We start from the raw sequence: 22,801 nt of genomic DNA on the forward strand, positions 1-22,801 counted from the left end.
TTACAATGATGCTCCCATTTATTTCAGCGATCACAATATCTAGTCTTGGCAACAAGATAGTCTAAAACAGACCATTTCTGGGCTTCTGTAATGCAATGCCTCACAATTTTGAGTAGGGTGATTTAAACACCCCACTCTGTTGATGATCTAAATACTCAGAAATCACACATATTTTGTTACGGTACTTATTCATAGTTTTATGACAGAGAAACAGTGACAAAATAGCTACAAATTTCAAATGAATATTATTGCTTAACCAGATCAAGTTGGAAGCTGAAATTAAAGATTGCTTAGTTTGAGCAGAAATACCAAACTAAAATAAAATGGTTGCCTAAAATCTTCTTGAAGCCATGTCGTTGTCTTCATCAAAAAACAAAAAAACAAGAACAACAACAAAATAAAACATTTGAAGGTAAAACGTATGTTTTATACAAAAACAACACAGGACACTGCACCACCATGCATACTCGTCTTTTTTTATTATTATTGTTGAAACTAGAGCCTTAGTCCATTTAGAGGAAATTAGAATCAGTTCCAGATTAAAGTCTTTGTAGGGAAGATGAAGATTGCACCATACTAAAATTAGTGCTTAAGGTTTAAAGGTAAGGCTGTTTATAGTAAAGCAACCTTATTTGTAGTGTTTCCATTCAAATATTTCCATTTGCTTTTTTATTGAGTCATACAGGATATATGTCACATTAAAGGAAGGACACGTTCTTAAGTGATTTATCTCTGTCTGTTCCATTTTTATAACACTAAAAGCAGATATTTTTTACAGATGTATTGAAAGAAATGTCAAAATTTCCCTAAAAATTAAATCTAATTTGAATGTTAAGCTGTGCAGAACGAAATTAACAAATCCTGATGACTCGTCTTATTTTAAAACAAGAAAGTGATGACTGATTGTTCATGTAAATAAGAAAAAACAAGTTAAGGAGCCAAAGACCTCATTTCCCAGAATGCAACTTTGAAGCGGAAATGAACTAGTGACTCCATGGAAACCGCCGATTGGCGTTCAACTTAGCTAGTTGCTAGTTAGCTAGCAAGGAGCGAGTGGACGTTCCTGTGAACCGTTTTTATCTATGTCTGCGGAGATGAGTCGCACGCCGGATGCGAGAGTCAGGTAAAACTCATTTATCAGGATATTTTGAATAAATGAGAACGAAAGTTAATCGAACAAAATCAAGCTCAAAACCAGCAGTGATATAGCTCACTAGTTAGGATAGCTTTAATTATTTTGGTTTTTCTTGAACGTTTTTCTACTGACTTCTCGCTGAATTATATTGTTAAATATCTTTATCTATTGTCTACGTGTCTAAGTGAGTTGATTGTTCTTATTCTCTAAGAATCTGGAAATCCATAACGTTATATCCTCAATGTGCCTATGATGCAGGGAGCTTATTTACAGTTGGTATAAATTTTCTGAACTTAAAATCTATTCTATGGCTTCTACGGCTTTCATTCTATGATATCTGAGGGACTTTAACGTTTTTCACATTTTTGCCAAATTACAAACGTAAACATTAATGTAACCCATATTCTTCATAAAGTTGAAGGAAAATTATGCTTTATATTAAGTAAATCTGAAAATGAACTTTATAGAGACATCTGTCACTGCAATGTTTTGGATTATTTTTCCACTATTTTTACACATCGAAAAACCATCTTGCAGATTCTCAATTGAATAGGTCTGGTCTTTGACTGGGCCATTTTAACACATGAATGCATTGGCCAGATTTGTGGAGGGCATGAACCTGTTGCCTGCTTCTTTGTTTATTGTTATCCTTGCCTAGACTGTTTAATTGGTTTGCTTTGGTAGGTTTGAAGTCATGCCATACTCCGTGCTTTACATGTTTAGATGATGTATTGAACAGTTTTCCATATGACGCTCAAAAGTTGGTCTATTGTTCTATAACCTAAGTCTGCTCTAAACTTCACCACCCCTTGTTTTGTGAGTTCTTTTATTTTTATGATTCTGTTTTTTCACCAATGTTCTCTAACAAAATAAAAATGTCACAAATGTGTTTGTGTGAGCTGCGTTTTCATTAATTGGACCTAATTCATTCTGACCTTCAAGAGATAACCAGACGAGGAAGATCCAGGAGAACATAACCAAAGTGGAGAAACACTTTGGGGATATGTGCCAACTGTTTGCTGCCTATGCACGCAAAACAGCCAGGCTGCGAGACAAAGCAGACCTTCTTGTCCGGGAAATTGGCTTGTACGCCGACACGGAGACGCCAGACCTAAAGAGGGGGATGAAGCAGTTTGCAGAGCACCTTGCCAAGATTCAAGACTACCGCCAAGCGGAGGTTGATTTTCAGTTACATTTCATGATATTTAAGTCGCACTTAAATGACATGTTTGACCAAATCTAACATGTAAATCACGTTATAGGTGGAAAGACTTGAGGCCAGAGTCATAGAGCCATTAAAAAGCTATGGAGCTGTGGTGAAACGTAAAAGGGTAAGGGTCGCAGAGAACCCGGCTTGGGTTGATGAACACTGATTAAAGTTGAACTAAACAACATAGCTGCACAAGTAAAATGTGTGAATTTATTTTAAGAAGAGGCCCCTAGAGGCTGTTGTACAGACAACTATAGTTCCTGTCAATGGCCTGCAAGAGGGCAGTATTGTTTCAGTGATAAGGTGATGCAAACCCATTAGGTACCCTCGATAGTCAGCACCTTTCCTGTGAAATACTGAAAATTGAAAGTAAGGCCTATTGTTTGTTTGTAGCATTTAGAGTGCTTTTTTATTAGTTATTGTATGAAATTTAAACTTTCCAAAGATGCCAAATATATTTGATGTTTCAAATATATTATTTAGGTAAAATAATTAAGAATCTATCATGCTTTTCACTCAACATCTGGAGTTTAGCACCAGCCTCCACTCACCTCAACCCTGTATAAGCAAGGATAGACGAAAGATCTGTGACTGGAAGAGACAAGTAAAACAAGTAAAAACTTGTTTTACTTGTATGGTACAAGAGTGAATCTATTATTCACTCTTGTACCATAAGCTATATTTATGGCTCATATGTGGCAATTTCAGCACGTTTTCTGGCATCGTATAAAAATAACGCTTAAACCGTGGTACTGTATGTCCTTTTAAGTCTTGTTCTGCCTTGACAACTGCCCATGTCTAGTGGCAATCTTACCAGGTTAATTACCCTTATGTGAGTTGCAAATGTTGCACATTTTCTGTGGCTCACCTCATCAGTTTAAAATTTTATCTGATTGAAATCATGAGAAAAATGTCTTGTGTCTATGCAGGAGGATCTGAAGGCAACACAGAGCGCCCGAGACAGAGAAGCCAAACAGATGGCTCAACTCGAGAAGACCAGACTTAGAAACCCTTCAGACAGACAAATCATTGTATCCTTGTTTTGCTTCTCTAGTTCTTGATCAAAAACACAAAGAAACATTCATGTAATAGAAGCTAATTATTATCTCTAATTATAAGGGCTTCATCTGTGTTAGCACATTTTCCTTGCTTAGCATTCACCTAATAAAGTAGAATTCTCATTTTTTGTGTTTCCTTAATTAAACTTTCAGTCTCAGGTCTGCCCCATGAGATCTGCCCGCTTCATTACCCTCCACTGTTTCTTACAAAGTTCATTCTTTGTTCCACTTCAGTGGAAGAACATCTAAAATGCTAATTCCTTGAGTTTCATAGGTGTTTATTGTCTTTTAGTACTTATTATATGGATTCTTTTGCACCCAGGCTGAAACTGAGCTTCAAAGAGCAACCATGGATGCCACACGAACCACCAAGCAGCTGGAGGAAACCATAGATGAGTTTGAGCGACAGAAGATCCAGGACATAAAGGTCCTCTACTTCAATTGTTGTTCAGGTTATTTTATTTCTCTGAAGCAGTGGGGAACAGTCAACTGAAACCAGACAGTAATGACCAGTGTAGTCTCCGGAGTCTGCCCACACTGAAAACTATTCCTGTTTTACTACAAACCTCCCTGCCCTGTTTCCTGTCAGTCAATACACCGCTCCGTCTCACTCTCACTCTTTTCTGTTGGTCTTATCTGTGTCTTCCTCTCTAGAAAGTCTTTGGTGAATTTGTGACAGTGGAAATGTCTTTCCATGCCAAGGCTCTGGAGATCTACACTGTGGCATTCCAAAGTATCCAAAGTGTGGATGAGGACGCAGACCTGGAGGTATGGAGATGTGCCTGTCAAATGTTAACATGCACTCATTGGCTTTTCAAGATGCATTTGAGGTATTCTTTCTTTATGGTGGCATGATTGCACAATAAGCAACTTCACTTAATATTAAAAACTAGATTTTTTTTTTCTAAGAGAAACAAAATCATCCGTACAGTCTCATAAATATACAGTTATATCCACCAATCTTTGCTTCAATGTTACTTAGCAAGGTGCAGAGAGTTGTAGACATCATCAAGTTTTTCCATCATTTTTGGCTGGGTATTTAACTTCTCTTATTATGAGAAGTGATAGATTCTATTATTTGATTTCTTGCAACAGGGTCACACCACTTAAACACAGTTCATTGATTTGAGTTTAGGGCCAAACCAGAAGCATTATGCTAGACTGCTTTATTCATTCCAAAATCAAACACTTAATGTGTTTGGGATCATTGTCTGTTCAAAACACACATTTTTGTCCATGTTATAACCATTTAACTGTTGGGGGGGATAGAAAGAAGCTGTATGTGGTCTTGTTTTGTTATTTCATCCACCGCTGCACCGCTACCACGAGCAGCAAGACTGCAGCTCGGCATGATGCTATTACCAGCATGCTTAATATTTAGCACAATGTTTGTAGGTTTGATAACCTCACCTTGACTTCTCTAAAATTTCTTCTTGTCATTGAGGCCAAAACATTCAGTCTTTATCTCCTCTGATCATAAAATGTTTCTTAGAACATAGGTGGACTGCCTGTGTGGGTAACTGCTAGCTTAAGTCAAGCTTAAAGGGTTTTATTGTGGAGCACAAGCTTCCCTCTTTGTTGGCACCCTTTTAGGTTTTGTTGAAATGAAACTCACTGTGTTCTCAGTTTATGATCAGCTCAAGTTCTCGTAGTTGCTGAGTTGTTGTGGGTCATTCTAAACAATTTCACTTCTTCTAACGGTTTTGGTCAGTTGAGAAAAACCAAAGCAGGTGTTCCAACCAAAAATTATTCCACGTACTTTTGGAATAAGTAAAGCAGCTTAACATCAAGCTTCTGGAATACACCCAACCTCAACCCTATTGACTATTCAAACTGTTTAGTCTGAATTCATCAGCTTTTCTGTTGAGAAACATTAATTGGTTAAAAAGGTTTTTTCTTTGTAACTTATTAAAGAACATTCAGCCATATAAGGCTGAGAATGTGTACTGTATATACTATAATATTCAATAAATTTAATTTTTTTCGATAAGTTTATTTCAATAAATCTATTCACTAAATGAAACACATTATGTAGATTAATTACACACAAACTGAAGTTTTCAAACTTTTGTTTTTGTTCATTATGATGGTTTTGTTAATGATAGCACAACATTTTGAATTTCAATGCTCTCTCAAACTAATAAAAACATGCTTAACACTGAAATGTGGGCTTCATAAAATATGTTTATCATTTTTAAAAATCTATATATCTTAATAAAGATATAATTATTAAGATAAAAATACCTTAATATTTTAAATAAATTTTAAAAAATCTGTATTTTCAAAAAGCTACATTGACTCTGAAACAATCAGATGTATGTTCAAATTTATTGAATAACTTTGAGTCTGTATGTTGGAAAATTCTAGATAAATTCAAACTTGAGCATTTAGTTCTAGTTTTGAAATATCATCAATATTGTACTTTTTTGTAGAATCTCAAAAAAAAATGGTTCAAGTCCTTCATAACTCACTATAAATGACTTTTTCAGATAATAATGGAGACTTTTCTACCTGACACTTACTGATCTAATCAAAAGATCCTGAGCATCTCTGTGGAAACAGTTGTGCCCACAGTCAGCATTAAAATGCATCCTCATGTTCATCTCCTGTGAGATGATTGTGGTCAGATCTCAAATAAAGAGGAACTGCAAATAATTGATTGCATAGCTCATTACTCAGTCACATGATCACTTTTACAGACTACAGTTGTACATAATGAGGCTTTTAAGCCGTCCACAGTTTTAATTGTTAATCAATATATGGTAAAGGGCTGCAACAAAGCAACTTAGCTCCAGTAAAATAATCCTGGATGACGAGGTTTCTATAAACCCAAACAAATATTTCTCCCCCGATTCAACCACATGTTCACCTCTGTGCTATTTTAACAGACCATGAACGTAGAAGATGTCTATGGGTGTTGACATGTTTAATGAAATTAGGCATTCCTGCATTCATACTGTTTTTTTATTACATCTGAAGTTAAGCTGAAAAATGTGGTTAACATGTCTCCCTGTTGAATTCACTTTATTTTTACTGTTATCCTCTGTATCTCATTATTAGATTGTACTTTTCACCAAATCCTAATCCTGTTTGAAGTACACCCTCTGGTCTTTGTTTGATAAACCTGAGGGTTTTGTTTAATATGCCGACATATCATAGAACACACCCTGTGGCTTAACTTTGAAGTCATCTGCAGTAAATACTGCCCAATTCGATCACTCATCCCAGCCTTTCCTCCTTTGTTTATCAGCTGCTGAGTGGTTCTCTCGGCTATTTTAAGAGAGAAAGGAAAAACAAAGGATCAATGATTCTCAGTGAGCAAAGTTCCTCCTGTGGATGCCCTTGTGTTGTTTCCCTCTGCCCGTCACCATCTAATCTGTGTGTTTTTGCTCTGAATCATCTGCCTTCCATTCATATTGAAACAAAACTCTTTGCTGAGATGGGGCTGGTTTACAGTGACTCATTGTGCAAAACATGGGAGATTGAATCATCTGAAACACGCACAATGACATGAAGGCATGAAGACAATCCTGACCCAGAGTCCTGAAAAACATTGGTGTGGTTAAAATCACAGCTTAGTGTCAAACTGATAACCTCCGAGCTGCTTTCATTCGTTCTATTTGTCACATTGTTCGGTTGATGTTTAGGTATGCGGGCTTTGCTACAACAATCCCTCAGTAGTATCTTACTGTTTTGACGCAGCACCCTCTTCTGGTTTTGGCAGGTGTTCAGGAATTGTCTGCACCCCCCTGATTTCCAGTCCCGCTTAGACATAGTGCGAGCCAATTCCAAGACTTCCCTTAATCACACCGGGTCTTTCCTGAGTACATCAGGTACCTTACAGGTAAGATGAAACGTCTAAGCAAGAATTTCCCTGAAAGTTCCCACTGTCATGGCTTGCTTGTAATCATTTGATCTTTGATGTTTGCTATTGCGTAAGTTTTATTGTTGTGATTAAAAAAAGGAAAAGAAAACCTCACCACTGTTTTTTTTAAAAAAAACAGTGGCTTCCTCATGCCAGCATGGGCTGGTGCTCGATAAGTGAGTTGTCAGAGAAGAAGCACGACATTTCCCCATCCATCATTCTCTTTAATTTGCACATGTCACTGCATGCTGCATATATTATCCATTTTCTCCAACATTAACAGTTTACCCAGCACTGCTCATTTTTGTGAGTGGCTAATTCTGGATTTACTGTAGTTTCTCGCAAAACTATCCACCAATTACAACCAGCATATTCAATGACTTTTATTGGCATTTTAGGTGATGAGAGCAACAGAAAGTAGTCCACAAATATGAAGTGGAAGAAAAAAGGTAGCCAGATTTATATTTTTTAAATAACAAATAGGAAACCACCTTTATTTGATACCCCTAAATAAAATGTATTCCAAACAATGGCTTTGAAAACATTTGTCCGTCGGTTTAGTCTTAATAAAAGGAAGCTTACAGTCTTTACAGAACCTTGTAAACAAAAAGTGTCACAAAGAAAGCAAGAGGGTTGTGGAGAAGTTTAAAACAGGGTAAGGTTATAAAACAAAGTACTAAGCTTTGAACATGTGACAGCGTACTGTTCAGTCCACCATCTTAAAACAGAGCATGACACATTTGCAAATACCAAGATATGACTCCACCTAAACTGACAGGCTGGGCAAGGAGAGGAATAATGAGAGAAGCAACTTGGAGGTCCAGTGTAACTGGGGGAGCTGCAGACATTCACGGCTGAGGTGGGAGAAACTGTTAACATGACAGCTATTAGTCATGCATTCCACAAATGTTTCCTTTATGGAAGAGTGTCAAGAAGAAAGTGATTACTACAAGAAAATCAAAAGTGGATCAAGTTGCACTTTCCCAAATTGATGTTTAAGGATACTCTCCACCCAGTCTTTACTGAGCTTGAGATATTTTTCAAAGAAAAGTAGAAACCTCTGCAAAATTTGCAGAGAGAAAATACTTGCAGGTGTAATTGCTGCTGCAAATGGTTCTGCAAAGTACTGGCTCAGAGGGAGCTGAATTTTCACATTTTTATTTGTAAGAAAGAAAAAAGAAACCCATGTTTTATTCTTCTCCCACCTCACAATTATGAAGAATTTGGATTTGGTCCTAATCCATAAAAATACCAATAATATACAGTGGGGAGAACAAGTATTTGATACACTGTTGATTTTTCAGGTTTTCCCACTTGCAAAGCATGTAGAAGACTGTAATTTTTATCATAGGTACTCTTCAACTGTGAGTGATGGAATCTAAAACAAAAATCCAGAAAAATACAATGTATGATTTTTAAATAATTAATTCCCATTTTATTGTGTGAAATAAGTATTTGATCATCTATCAACCAGTAAGAATGTTGGCTCTCACAGACATGTCAGTTCTTCTTTAAGAAGCCCTCCTGTTCTCCACTCATTACCTGTATTAATTGCACCTGTTTGAACTCGTTACCTGTATAAAAGACACCTGTCCACACACTCAATCAATCAGACTCCAGCATCTCCACAATGCCCAAGACCAGAGAGCTGTGTAAGGACATCAGGGATAAAATTGTAGACCTGCACAAGGCTGGGATGGGCTACAGGACAATAGGCAAGCAGCTTGGTGAGAAGGCAACAACAGTTGGTGCAATTATTAGAAAATGGAAGAAATACAAAATAACGGAAAATCTCCCTCGGTCTGGGGCGCCATGCAAGATCTCACCTCGTGGAGCATCATTGATCTTGAGAAAGGTGAGGAATGAGCCCAGAACTACACGGCAGGACCTGGTCAATGACCTGAATAGAGCTGGGACCACAGTCTCAAAGAAAACAATCAGTAACACTCTACGCCGTCAAGGATTAAAATCCTGCAGCGCACGCAAGGTGCCCTTCCTCAAGCCAACGCATGTCAAAGCCCGTCTGATGTTTGCAAATGACCATCTGAATGATCCAGAGAAGGAATGGGAGAAGGTCATGTGGTCTGATGAGACAAAAATAGAACTTTTTGGTTTAAACTCCACTCGTCATGTTTGGAGGAAGAAGAATGATGAGTACAACCCCAAGAACACCATCCCAACCGTGAAGCATGGCGGTGGAAACATCATTCTTTGGGGATGCTTTTCTTCAAAGGAGACAGGACGACTGCACCATATTGTGGGAAGGATGGATGGGGCCATGTATTGTGAGATTTTGGCCAACAACCTTCTTCCCTCAGTAAGAACACTGAAGATGGGTCGTGGCTGGGTCTTCCAGCATGATAACGACCCAAAACACACAGCCAGGGCAACTAAAGAGTGGCTCCGTAGGAAACATCTTAAGGTCCTGGAGTGGCCTAGCCAGTCTCCAGACCTGAATCCAATAGAAAATCTTTGGAGGGAGCTTAAAGTCCGTGTGGCCCAGCGACAGCCCCGAAACCTGAAGGCTCTGGAGGAGATCTGTATGGAGGAGTGGGCCAAAATCCCTGCTGCAGTGTGTGCAAACCTGGTCAAGAACTACAGGAAACGTCTGATCTCTGTAATTGCAAACAAAGGTTTCTGTACCAAATATTAAGTTTCGTTTTTCCGGTGTATCAAATACTTATTTCACACATTAAAATGGAAATTAATTATTTAAAAATCATACTTTGTATTTTTCTGGATTTTTGTTTTGGATTCCATCACTCACAATTGAAGAGTACCTATGATAAAAATTACAGTCTTCTACATGCTTTGCAAGTGGGAAAACCTGAAAAATCAACAGTGTATCAAATACTTGTTCTCCCCACTGTATGTTATGGTTATAATATAAAAAGTCCGGCGTGAGGCAGCGTGTCTGAGGGAATGCTGAATATACCCGGTATGTTCAGATATTTTATCTGTACAGAGATGATCAGATTAAAGGTTTCAGAGGCACATTGCAACACACTCCTGTCACACCAGCATGCCTCAGACTTGTCATACCCCCTTCCTGTGATTAGATTTGAATTTATCTGGGAGCAATCACTACCGCTTAGAAAGATACAGACTGACGGTGAGAAACGTGCGCTTCAGAACCTGTTTTACATGATGTGTGAAACTAGAAGCAGAAGTCTGAAAGTAAAACATCAATTTTGAGAAATGTGATTTGGGTTGTGCGGACTTTGCTGATTAGACAAGGTGATGGAATGAAAATATTCTGGATTCAACCAAAGCACAAAGTGTGCCTAATAAATATCTGCAAACTGTTTTAGTTGCGCAGTGACTTAATTTGTTGTCACAGCAACAAAGAGCTTCCAGCCGCCAGACGAGAAGAGGGGAGGAGGAGGATGAAGAAGAGGACGAGGATGAATCTGAGGAGGAGGAGGAGGATGGTGATGAGGATGAAGACGAGGACTCAGACAACAAACGCTAACCTCGTTAAACCCGTTGTGCTTGTCAGTGGAGGAAAAAAAGAATAACAAAATACAGATTAACTGTTTTAAAAGCGAAATTGAGTTTCTTCCAGATGAACTTGCCCAGGTGGAAAAACGTTTTCATTGTCATGTTTTGTAGAAGACACCTTTATTTGCTGTTTGTTTTTCAGCAAGCCATTCTTTTGAGTTATTTTTTTTATATCTCACCTTCTCTAAATGTATTTGTATGATTGGTCATGTTCCAGTGAAACGGTACTCTGTCTAATAAAAGAATAAAAGTACCCAGCATGCTCTCACCCAGGTTTTCGATTTCGAAAAGCCCAGCAGAGCTTGATTGTTATTTTAGAAACTGTCAGGTGTGTGAATCAGTCCAAGTGACAGTAGTTATGTGATGACGGCAGTTAAAAGTGACTCATCTCTACCACAAACATCCAAAAATGGAACAAATGGGAGTCGGAAACTTTTCGCGGCACACCGTTTGCATTCGTGTGGATGAATAGGGACGTATGCGTAGCATAAATCAAGCCCCATGTCCATGCATGTTACACTTGACAAAAGCCCCTCTTGTGTGTTCAGGATGCTGTGTGTTGTCTTGTCACGGTAGAGGCTGCAACCACAGTGTCCGCTGATGGCTCCTGTCTGTCTTGGATGAGTCACTCTACACAATTTATAGTTCGCAGCTGGCCGTGTCATAATGAATTCTCTTCTGCCTCCGGTGCTCTATGCACATTTGTTAAAGAAATGCTAAATATATGAAAATTTGCAGTCTTTTGAACCTAAATTTTATCCATACGCAATAAACACGAGGGACACCGTAACCTCGCCTACAGCGACATTATTTATCTCATGGCTTTGACTAAAAGGTGCGTAGGTGACGTGTCATGAAACCTCTCTGCAACAGCACCCTAATGCATATAAAGGTTAATGTGTATGCAAACATAGTCACACTATCACGCACTCACGTAGCCGTTTGTCTTTACTGTGCCGAATGGCCCGTGTTGCAGTGAGTCATCAACTGCAGTTTGTGTGATGAGGTGAGTCAGAGACGTTTTCCAATCGCAGATAAACCTTCCACTCCCTTATCGCAGCGACAGAGTGACTTTTGAGAGAAACTAGGTCTGACAGGAGCGAAGAGAAAGACTTGCACGATTGGAGTGGTAAAAAAAAACAAAAGCGCCAGCCTCCTGCCTTAGCCAAGAAAGTCAGAGGTGCCAGAGGAGGCAAGAGTTGGTTTATGAGTCAGAGAGTGAAAAAAAAAAACTAAAGATGCAAAGGCATAGGAGGAGGAGACGGGGGGGGGGGGGTAGCAGGGACAACTTGGAGAGGTCAGTCAAAGCTCCAGGTTCTTATACTTGACTCATAGGCCGCCAGCGTCACACCACTGCTATCAAACTCTACACCTGCGGCACAGTCAGCCGCAGCAAGGCTTCATGCAGATGCCTTCATGTGTCTTTCCCTAGAGGTCACTGGCACTGATCTTACTTTGCCAAAAGCTTTTATCTTTTGGCAAAGAAAAGAAAAATTAAATGAGTAAATTGCATGCTTTACTCATTTAATCATGAAATCATTTAAACACCGATTTAAATGAGTACAAATTGTTCAAAACTTGTTTAAAGAGATTGCCTTGGTAAACGTTTCAAATGGCATGTTTTAACGGCATTGCAGCCAAACCTTCTGTGTAGGCCTTAACGATTCACATTGATTGGTTGACAGGAAAAGTGATAGACACCTTTCCTGTCCTGTCAAAGTAAAGATACAGATTTTTCTTTACTTTTTGTCTTTTTGCAATTACAAATCTAAGTAAATATCTCATGGGGTTCAACAAAAATCACATTTTGGGTCAAATGTTCTCACTATATGCAGGAGCTGATGGATCTATATATATATATGTTTTAAATTTGCATTTAATGTTTTCTTTTTCTGAAACTTCATTTTTTATATATCATTCAGTTTATCTTTTAGTTTAAATGTTTTTAAGTTAATCTTAAAGTGTTTTTGCCGTAAAGCTCTTTGAATTACCTTGTTAATTATAGGTACTATACAAATACACCTGCCTTGTCTTATTTGCATGTGTGCTGTTGTGACCTTGACATCAAACTCTCACAATTCCCACAAATGAACGTCTCAAGTGACGTTTTCTTATAAAAGCGCCTCTCTTGTTGACACCACCAGAGGGCGATGTTTCAACGTTTTCCCCATCTGTGCCTGTCAGACAGAAACAGAAACAAGGAGACATCGTGTTCTTTTCTCCCCACGGGCAGCAGCAGTACGCGAGATTCACCTCAAACCGACTGCTTTTGAAGTCTGACTTTTAATCAGTATGCAAAATCTTCAAGATGTGGTTTGTTTTTATGCGAGAGAAAAACAACTGCTTCATGCCTTAAATGTTTCAAGTACAAAACTCTTTTGCATTTAGAAAGAAAAAAATGGTTGAATTTTGATCAGATCTTGACATCAGCTGCTTATCTGCTGTTTCTAACTGAAACAGATGATTCATTCTTTAAAGCTGACATAGATGGATGATTTTAGCACAACCCTCTTCATATTTTTCTTATCCTTCCACGTTCCCAAATGAGTTTGTGTCAAAGGCCAATTCAGAAGTTAGTTTTAGTATCTAAGGGGTACAACTCATACTGGCCATCCTATAGATCTGGCAAACTTAAAGGAAAGGATTCCCTTTTGCTCATTTTCTGACTCATCTGCAATCACCCACATTACTGGGTGTGCAGCCCTCTGCTTTCTATGCGTCTAAATGAAAGAAATGCTTTTTCATTTAGAGGGAGTGCATTTGATGTGTGGGGGTGTGCGTGTGTGTGTGTGTGCGTATGTGTGTGTGTGAATGAGTGCCACAAAGTATAGTTGTTTGCAAAATTAAACAGTGTTGTGCCGCCGGCTCTTATAAAATCGACCGGCAGCATAGCTGGAGTGTGATTCACACACTGACTCACTGGCAACGCGGCTATGGCGTGTGTATATATGTGTGTAAGAGAGAGAGTGTGTCGCAAGCTACACACAGTCTCTGTCAGACCTGCCTTGTTCTGGTGGTGTTCTAACCGCACCACATTCCCTGGAGTTTACACCCGCAGACAAGGTTAGGAGCTTACAGGAGCAAAGGTATATTCTTCTTTACCAGTGGACAGCAAACCTTGTAATTCAGTGAGCAATTTATCCCTTTCTCCTGCTTCGTGAAATTCTCCCTAAAGCTATAAAACCCATTTACAACTTTGGGGAAAAAAAGACAACTTGTTGAGTTTTGGGAATGTTTAATATATTTAATTTTTTTGTTTTATTGTAAAATAAAATATTCAGAATGATCAATTTTCTACTTTTAGTTTTACACTGAGAAAAAAGAAGATAGGGGCCAGCTTAGTCATTTTAGATCTAAAAATGGAAAACAATGGGGAATCAACTACTACTCAAACAATAAAGCACATAATTTACAGCCTAATTAGATAAAATATTTTCAAAAAGGCACTGAGGACATTTAACAAAATTAGTGCAATTTTTATTATCTGTTCTCCCCCAATTTCAGCCAAAACTTCAAGCTGCTGCTCACTGTCTTAGTGATATGTTTACAGCTGCAGCCTGCTATCCTTTTCTTTGATTTATGTACCAACAAGAATATGGTGTACCTGTTGTCAAGGGCAGTAAATCAAAACAGTTATTGTAAAGTATCTTTGGTGAATTCCAGGATCAGTGGAACAAGAGTAAATCATGAGATGCTTGTGCTTTAAACAAGAGTGGAGTATTGTAAATCTGTCCCGGTTTGTCAACTACATGCAATGCAACTATATATCATTTGATATAGATATGGGGGAAAGTGACTTATTTACTTCCAGACACCTAATAGCAATGTCATCCCCTGTTCAGCGTAAATCACAATTTGCAAAAGGCAATTGAAAATTACCACGTACCTGTATGGGAACATCTACTTACATTTTGGTTGGCTAAACCCATTTCTATTAACTTTGAATAATCCACTATATAGAAAAATTACTTTTAAAAAGAGGTTCACTTTTCTAATTCTGAATTTGATGCCGGGAGTGCATTTTAGGCTGAAAATGATATAATGCTAAACCCTTCCTCATAAACTGCATCTTCCAAGTCAGTGGTTTAACCGAGAACATCAGTGATGTGCCTGGGGATGAAAACAGCATCCATGAGTCATCTTTCAGGAGTGAGGATGAAGAGGGTTTAACCGCTCTGTTAAACAATATGTTGGCTAATAATTCTAAAGCTCGTCTAAGGTCACTTTCTAATATAAATTTGACCAACTCCTGTGAATCTAATGGATGTTAGAAATGCTTGATTTTTTGGGTGAAATGAAAGTGAGCGATGCTCAACTGTCATTACTGCTTCACTAGATTCTCTTGCCCAAGAGTATTGGTTAAAGGTACTTCCATTCAGAAAGGAGAGCCCACAGAGAAGCCCAAGAACTTTATGTCACTGGTTTTGCTCCAATCTTATACGAGTTTTGTGCCAATACTATTGAAAGAACATTGTTTCTGAGCATCTTTTTCTTTCACCAGGAATTGATTTGTGAAAGAACTCTATGGAGGTTCATTTGGAATAATGTTTAAAAAGTTTATAAAATTAATAGCTACTGCTATTTACACAAACCATTTTCCTTTGCTAAAACTATTTTATCCTGTGTCACATTCAGTTGATAAGAAAAATTGTGGAAATGAGATAACTCCATAATATACTACAATCAACTCCCTGTGACTGAGACTTTTTAACTTTTATTTATAAGAGATCCCCTTTTCACCATGAAGTGAACTGACAAATTTTCTTACTTGCTTGGTGTTTTAGTTTGCTTTTATTTAATTAAACCTAAACTCCAACTGCTTCTAGGTTTCAAGCAGAGTCACAATCACCTACTATAAGCGGACCACCTTAAGTTAGGCAGAGCGTGTTAAAAGGAAAAGCTAATTATTTGAATAATATTTTTAAAAAAATCTGTTTTATTAATACAAAAATGATACTATGATATTAGGAATTGAGAAAACATAGCCAAAACTAAAATGAACTACTAATGAAAATGGTTAGACTTAGTTGCAGCTGGTGACTCTGGTATGCAGCAATATGGCCAACAAGTACAGTATTTGTTTTTAAATGTGCCATATACATAAACTAGAACTCTCAGTATTTTTAATGCAAGTCTACATCAGGTGAAAAGAAAAAGAAAGTTAACATTAGTTGGGGCTGCAGACACATTAACTTAATAATAATTTTAAACCACAAGCTCCAAATAACTGCTCCTATGCAGCTGTGCTGCTTTCTCAGTGTCTCGTGTATGTAACCCTTAATGAGGATGTGCAACTCAGTTGAATGTGAACACAAAGTCATGATGTGGGAAAAAAAATCAGCCCTTACTCTTGCACAAGAATGACACCATCCACCTTTTACATTTTGACAATGTTAAACTGTTTCCTGTTAATGCTGTCGGCACACCCTGCTTCTGTCCTCTTCACCAGGATGAAAAAGATATCAAGTTAAACTGAAGACAGATGTCACATGAAAACCTGTTGGGAGCATCTCAGGTCAATATCTGAATTTGAACAAAGTAAAGAACATCTCAAAAAAACTACTTCATTCATTATTCTGGTTCTTTGCTAATAGAAAAGAAATGTGTGATCCAAACCAATCTAAACAATGAAAGATCAATGTAATATGACATCAGGCGCTGTAAAAAAAATAAAAATAAAAAGGTTAAATACATCTTTATACAGTGTATGTTTGTGTAATTTCAGTTGTATACAGGAGTTTATCATCGTAATTCAGCAAAATTCGAAACTGTCCAAGTGCGTGAAAAAGTTTGCAAGGTACTGCACCACGACTTCTTGGCTGGGATGAATCTGATAGACAAACTATTTTCTGAGGTGATTCATCTTGTAGTTTCAACTGATCTGTCTAAAGTCTTTTACCGATTAACACAAAAAATATCAAAACACTGAAAGGGAGGCAGCTACCGCAGCTTGCCCTTTTTTTCAAACCACAAACCCTTAAAATGACACAGCTTTAAATGAAAGTGTTATGCAAACGCTCCAGAGAGAACATTCACCAAAGGTTCTGAGAGCATGTGCTTTCATCTCGACACACACACACACCCCACACCCTTACATGCACACACACACACAGTGTAGAACTGGACATGGGACAGCCTGGGAACAACTAGTCCACTAATAATGTCTATCCCGTGAGGATTTAGTACCGCACTGAGGAATGCAGGCCCTCTCCTCTCATGAGTGACCTGCCCTGTCACACACAGAGACACAAACATGCATGGAGCTGCTTCACCGTCTCAGACCTACGCTCTTACACATGAATGATAGGAGGCATCCGAGAATAGGGAGCTCGTAATATAGCAGGCATTGCATTTGAAGCAAGCATAACAAGCGCACTGAGGAATTTGACACTAATCTGAGATGAGAGCGAATATGGGCAGGAAGACGAGGGGGGGATTGGCCAAAAAAAACAGGACTAGAAGGAGGAATAAATAAACAAGGGCACTGAGGGGTCAGGGTAAGAAGGAGGGAGTGAATCGCTGCCGTGAGGATATGGATGTCAGAGTATTATTTACACGTAAAGTTTGTTCGTGTGATCTGAATGTGAGAGGCATCTTGAATGAGTGTCTGAAGCAGCCAGACCCCCATCACTGCCTCCTGCTAACTGCTAGACATCGTGACTGTCCATCTCTGGCAGAACAGAGATGGACAGAGAAAAACTTTGCAGATCTGTTTTGAGCCAGATCAAAATCAAAGTCTGGTAAAACTCATGATAAGTTTTCTGTCTTCTGGGTGCCAACAATCAGTATTTCTGTCATTTTTTAAATAATTTATTTCCATGGGTTTGCCAAAAGTCTCTTCTTCAGAGACTTTTGGGCCAATTTCACTAGATGGTAAAATCAGCAAATGTGAAACTCAAGTAGTAGTTCAGTGATTCATTCTAATCTGCAATTTTCTCATCAATTATTGGTTTTGAATGTATAAAACATAATTTTAAGATGATCAATATTGCAGTTTCTAACATATTAGACTGATAACATTTGCTAAGAAGCACCAATGCTAGTAAGCAGGTTTGCTACAAGTTATCCAAAATGTGTGGCTGATCACCATTAATCTTAATAGCAGCTCATTTCCAAAAGATTACTGAAGATTTAATGAAATCTGGCCAACCCAGTCTTCTTAGCAACTTGCTTTCATTGCTTTTTTTGTTGCTAATGTAGAGCCCTGAAAATATGTTAAGAACATGGTAATGTTTAAATTAATAGGTATAATTATCTTATTGGGCAAGCATTTGTTTGATTTAGTATTTAGTTAGAATAATTCATTTGGTTTATGGCTAAATATGTGTTCAAACTACTTAATTTTTTTATTTCATAGATTTCTGTCATGATAATACCCCTTTAAGAAGGACACAATGCATGATGGGAGTTGAAAGTTCGTGATCTGTCATTATATACGGAAAGAGAGAAAACTACACACGCTGTATGCTTGAACCGTGGATTTTGTTTAATAAAGTTGCACAAATGCGAATATCTATTTTGAGTGTTTTTTTTAGTTCTTTTCAAGGGTGCAACACTAATGTTTCCAAAAATGAGCGTTTTTCTCATATGTTATTCAACTATTTTGGAACGGGAGGATAGAACATAGATAAACACTTTTTTAATAATCAGGAAATTTAAAACTGCTAAATAATAATAATAATTACAAAGTAACTCACTCAAAGAAAGTCAAAACATTTGCCTTTTGTAATGTCATCAGACCCATCCGCTTATATATGTTTGCAGTTTTTTGTTGGATGAATGGTAGATTTTGTTTCAGCATTTACAACCAAATAACAAAATTACTGAATTTTTTTCTTTGTTAAACTGGGCTAACAGCTTCAAATTTATGTTATGATGCTTTAAATCAATCCTTTAGTCCAGAGGTAAGAAACCTGTACAATTCAGTCACTTTTCCAAAACAAATACGTCTTGAGCTGCAAAAACACATACTCTTTAAAAATGCATACTAAGTAAGGATAATAAAAAGATGAGATAAAATTCAACTAAAAAGTATTTCTTTTGTAAAAGTTAAGTGATTCATTTTGTTTCAAAATTTCAAAGGACAAGAAAACCTCTTTCGTTTGTAGAATGAGGCCAGCTAAGTGACTTCTTTCCATAAATATGTAAAATATGGATAGATAAGTAGCCCACTAGAAATATAAAGCACATAGCTTAAAACAAACTTAAATTGCTCCTGAAAACCTTGTACCATGGACCTTCTGTGCTGTTCTCTATACTTATTGTATAAAATCATACAGAAAAAAAATACTAAGGCAACTGTTTCTTATTGATAATAAAGATTGTGAACTGATTTTATAGGTGGGGGTTGCAAGGAGCCACATGAGGCTGTACACAAGAGGTCACAGACCTCTGCTTTAGAGTCATCAAACCAGTGCGTCTTAAATCAAGTTTATAGTTTGCTGTGTCCATAGTAGAGCTTTGGTTGGTGTTAATTGTTACAAGCATTATGTAGTATGATCTGCTTGCCAACATTCCCTCTTAAAATGACAATATGTCACTACAGTGGGGCTGTCCTTTGAAATAAATACCGGGCCTCTGGTAATCGTCCCAGAGCCGGACATGTGCAGCACCGTGTCGCAGCCGTCATGCATGCTGAATGCCTTCCACGTCTTTGTTTTGGAAAATGTGGCAGGGGTTGCCATGGAGCTTGTGTTTGATCTTCTGTAATTAAACAATCTCGCTGATTGCACAACGTTTCTCCCTGGCTCATCTCAGTCAGCCTCCAGCCGCGGACATCTCATCAAACGGCACATTAACCAGCGCTCATCCAGTCGCCTCCCTGCCGTGATTTGTCCTTACATGGCTTAAGGTGAATGAGAGGGTGAAGGAAAGCGGAGGGGAAGCAGAGAGATAAGGATATTTGAGGATTTAATAAAACTTACGTTTGCTAAGTGAGTTGGATTTACTTTTTAAACTCAATGGAACTGACAAGTTTAAAACCCCAAGTTGTTGGTCTTGACTACGTTGAAATACAGTTGGTTCAACACCAAATACCTGAGGCATTATCTTTCTGATTCTATGTAGTATTCTTTGAAAAACATTTCATATTTATTTCTTCATACACTTTATTTAATAAAAATTGACTGAGTCCCGGTTTTGCCTCAAATCATCTTTGCCAATAATGCACTTTAATGCAGCACATCTAAACTCCTTGAAGCATGTTAGTTTAGTTTATTTTGTTTATTAAATTTGTTTGACAGTGACTACGTATCAGAGCATAAACAAAAAAGTATGAAAAGATGCACCAGACTTTAGTTCTTAGAGCTAAATTACATCTGCGGTCCCTCACACACACACACACACAACCTGTAATTAAAATATAAAACCACCCAGCACTAAAGGGATTCTTGGGACAGATGAGAGAATAGCTCTTTGCTCGCTATCCCAGGGTCAAAGTGGGCGCAGTATGGGAAAAATATAATAATGTGGGGAGCTGAACAATGTAGGTAGTTGTTTTAACTTAAAATGTTGTGGGTGGTTTAAGATCATCCGTTCAGCACAAAAATATTCAATATATTTACTTTCAAAGATTTTGCTGTCTTTGCATTCACATAATACAGTAAATAAACTGCATGAGAACAATGTATAGCAGAAAAAGTCACGCTAATTTATCAAGAATATATTAAACAACTTCTGCAAAATGTGCCATAGCTAAATTCACCTCAAGTATCCTTATATTGCAACTCTTGGTTTAAAATATTGTATTCTCAATTTCTTTTAAAGATTATCCTGTATGCAAATCTTTAGCAGTATTCACATGCATTTCCAACTGCGCTGTCACTAAATAAATGTGGTGCAAAAATGCTGGGAGTAGACATTACAGATAAAAAAAAAAAAAATTCAATAACTTTATGGGTGGTTTTTGTAGACCTAGCAGTCTATTTCTCTCACAAGATTTGGCAACACAGCATCCCATCTCTGAGGCTCCGTCCAGCCAACCTACAAAATAAAGTCATTTCAACAGCTTGCATCCAGGATGTTCATTTGTTAGATATTTGATAGTTTTTGCCTCAACAAATGTGAGTAATTCCCTTTGTGTGAAAGGACTCCTTTTACTTCATGGAGAATTTCTGCCCGGAAACCACTGAAGATGTTGCTCTATTTCCACTTACCTTACGGTGACCTTAGCACTCTGCATATTTGACCTCTGACCCTAGGTTTTTCAGCCATTGTGTCACAGATCCTGGGGTAATGTTAATTTGCTCAGCTTTACAACCAACAAGGTGACAACGATGGGCTCAGCCAACCCACTTAATTGACTTTAAAGGCAAGACACTGAAATAAACATCATTCATGGCCGCAAGCTGAAGTTCTGAAATCAAAAGAACCAGCCGGGTGTTGAAAGAAACACCAGGGCAAAAAAAGTTAATTTTATCTGGTGGTGGTAATTTAAAAATAAAAATAAAAACAAAGCATTGATCAGTTGCTGAATGCCTTTTCAGATGTCACCCAAAACCATGTGCACATGGCTGTTCGCTTCCTTACCAAACATGTTGTTCTGTAAGTGAGACACTACCTAAAAAAAAGCAACAGTGAGGTTTATGCAGAACACTGCTGAAAAACCTTTGGCAAAATGTGAATTGTTATATTATTTTCCACTTTGTTGAACCTTAAAATAAGTAAAAGTAAAGGTAGGTGGCAAATAAAACCCTGCTCCTGGGGTGTGGAATGATGTCTATCTGTTTCGCTTTCTCTATATCTGCCTTTATTCTCCAGTGAGTGTGAACTATGAACCGGATCAGACTATTACAACCCGGGGCTTTCCACTGAAGGTATTCCCACAACTTTTGGACTTTTTTTTTTTCAACCTGGTGATGCAATAGCCCAACGGTTAGATTTGTATCCAAACAAAAATAAATAACATTACATGTAATCTCGCTGCTGAACTTCAAGGTTCTTTCCCCCATTTGTTGCTTGTGTAACCTGGTTGTTGTTATAATTACACAAAATGTCTTTTTTTGTTGTTGTTTGTATTGTTCTCTACCTGACCGAAAAGCTGTCATTGTTTTGAATGTGTTACTTTAAGAACAGTAGCCCCTCCTTTTTATTTCTTCTTCTATGGTTTTGTCTTTAAAATGTTTGCGTCCCTTAGGCCCTCCCCTTTTGTCATGTTGTCCTGCGGGAGAGGTGTGTCCTATTTACTTTCTATCTAAATACTTCCAGTTTATTTGTAGATTTATTAAGTTAATTTCTGTTATGTATTTTTGTTTGTGTAGGACTTGGAGCGGGCAGCTTGTAACTATTGTTTTTCTGTTGGATATTTTCGTCAGGTATGTTGTATAAAAAAGGTTTATTTTATTTAATGTGAGACATGATCCCGCGGCCCTTTTTTGTCATGTTGTCCTGCGGGAGAGGACTTGGAGCGGGCAGCTTGTAACTATTGTTTTTCTGTTGGATATTTTCGTCAGAATAAATCTTTGAAAGCCAAACAGAGTCACGGCCTGACTAACATCTAATAACCAGCACAACGCAGAAGGGATCCGGTTACACTTGGTGCCGTGACCCGGATGTGTTCTCCAGGGGAAAACTGGATTGTGGTGAGGCTAGGGATTTTGTTCATCGCATTCACTTGACTGATGACCAGCCATTTCGCTTACCTTATCGACGCATACCACCAGCACATTATCAGCAGTTGAGGGAGGTCTTGTCTGAGATGGAGATGACGGGTATCATAAGGAAGTCTATTAGTGAATATGCCTCCCCGCTTGTTATGGTGTGGAAAAAGTCTGGGGACATGAGGATATGCACTGACTTCCGCTGGCTTAATGCTAAGACCGTTAAGGATGCCCATCCATTGCCCCATCAGTCTGACTGCCTTGCTGCTCTTGGTGGGAATGCGCTGTTCAGCACCATGGACTTGACCTCTGGTTTCTACAACATCCCTCTCCATGAGTCCGACAAACATTACACTGCTTTTACCACGCCGCTTGGACTTTATGAGTACAACCGTCTCCCACAAGGTTTATGCAACAGCCCAGCTTCCTTCATGA

At 38.1% G+C, this 22,801-nt stretch overlaps 2 protein-coding genes across 2 annotated transcripts in view; both read left to right on the top strand.

Annotated features, from left to right (window-relative positions):
* The window catches only part of aunip (aurora kinase A and ninein interacting protein), a 954,922-nt gene that overhangs the window by 630,319 nt on the left and 301,802 nt on the right, over positions 1 to 22,801 (top strand). The window lies entirely within an intron of this gene.
* On the top strand, positions 979 to 11,037 carry cibar1 (CBY1 interacting BAR domain containing 1). Its single transcript, XM_028036584.1, has 9 exons — positions 979 to 1,123; positions 2,078 to 2,312; positions 2,398 to 2,466; positions 3,275 to 3,376; positions 3,557 to 3,562; positions 3,726 to 3,830; positions 4,058 to 4,171; positions 7,128 to 7,247; positions 10,609 to 11,037. Exons 1-9 carry the CDS (start codon positions 1,083 to 1,085, stop codon positions 10,738 to 10,740), a joined length of 924 nt encoding a protein of 307 aa, XP_027892385.1. The 5' UTR covers positions 979 to 1,082; the 3' UTR covers positions 10,741 to 11,037.

This window comes from Xiphophorus couchianus, chromosome 13, assembly GCF_001444195.1.
Source record: "Xiphophorus couchianus chromosome 13, X_couchianus-1.0, whole genome shotgun sequence".
In the NCBI taxonomy this organism is placed as follows: domain Eukaryota; kingdom Metazoa; phylum Chordata; class Actinopteri; order Cyprinodontiformes; family Poeciliidae; genus Xiphophorus; species Xiphophorus couchianus.

Coding starts and splice junctions, on each gene's coding strand:
- cibar1 (XM_028036584.1), top strand. CDS start 1,083: ATGTCTGCGGAGATGAGTCGCACGCCGGATGCGAGAGTCAG. Junction 1,124..2,077: donor ACGCCGGATGCGAGAGTCAG/GTAAAACTCATT, acceptor CTGACCTTCAAG/AGATAACCAGACGAGGAAGA. Junction 2,313..2,397: donor AAGACTACCGCCAAGCGGAG/GTTGATTTTCAG, acceptor ATCACGTTATAG/GTGGAAAGACTTGAGGCCAG.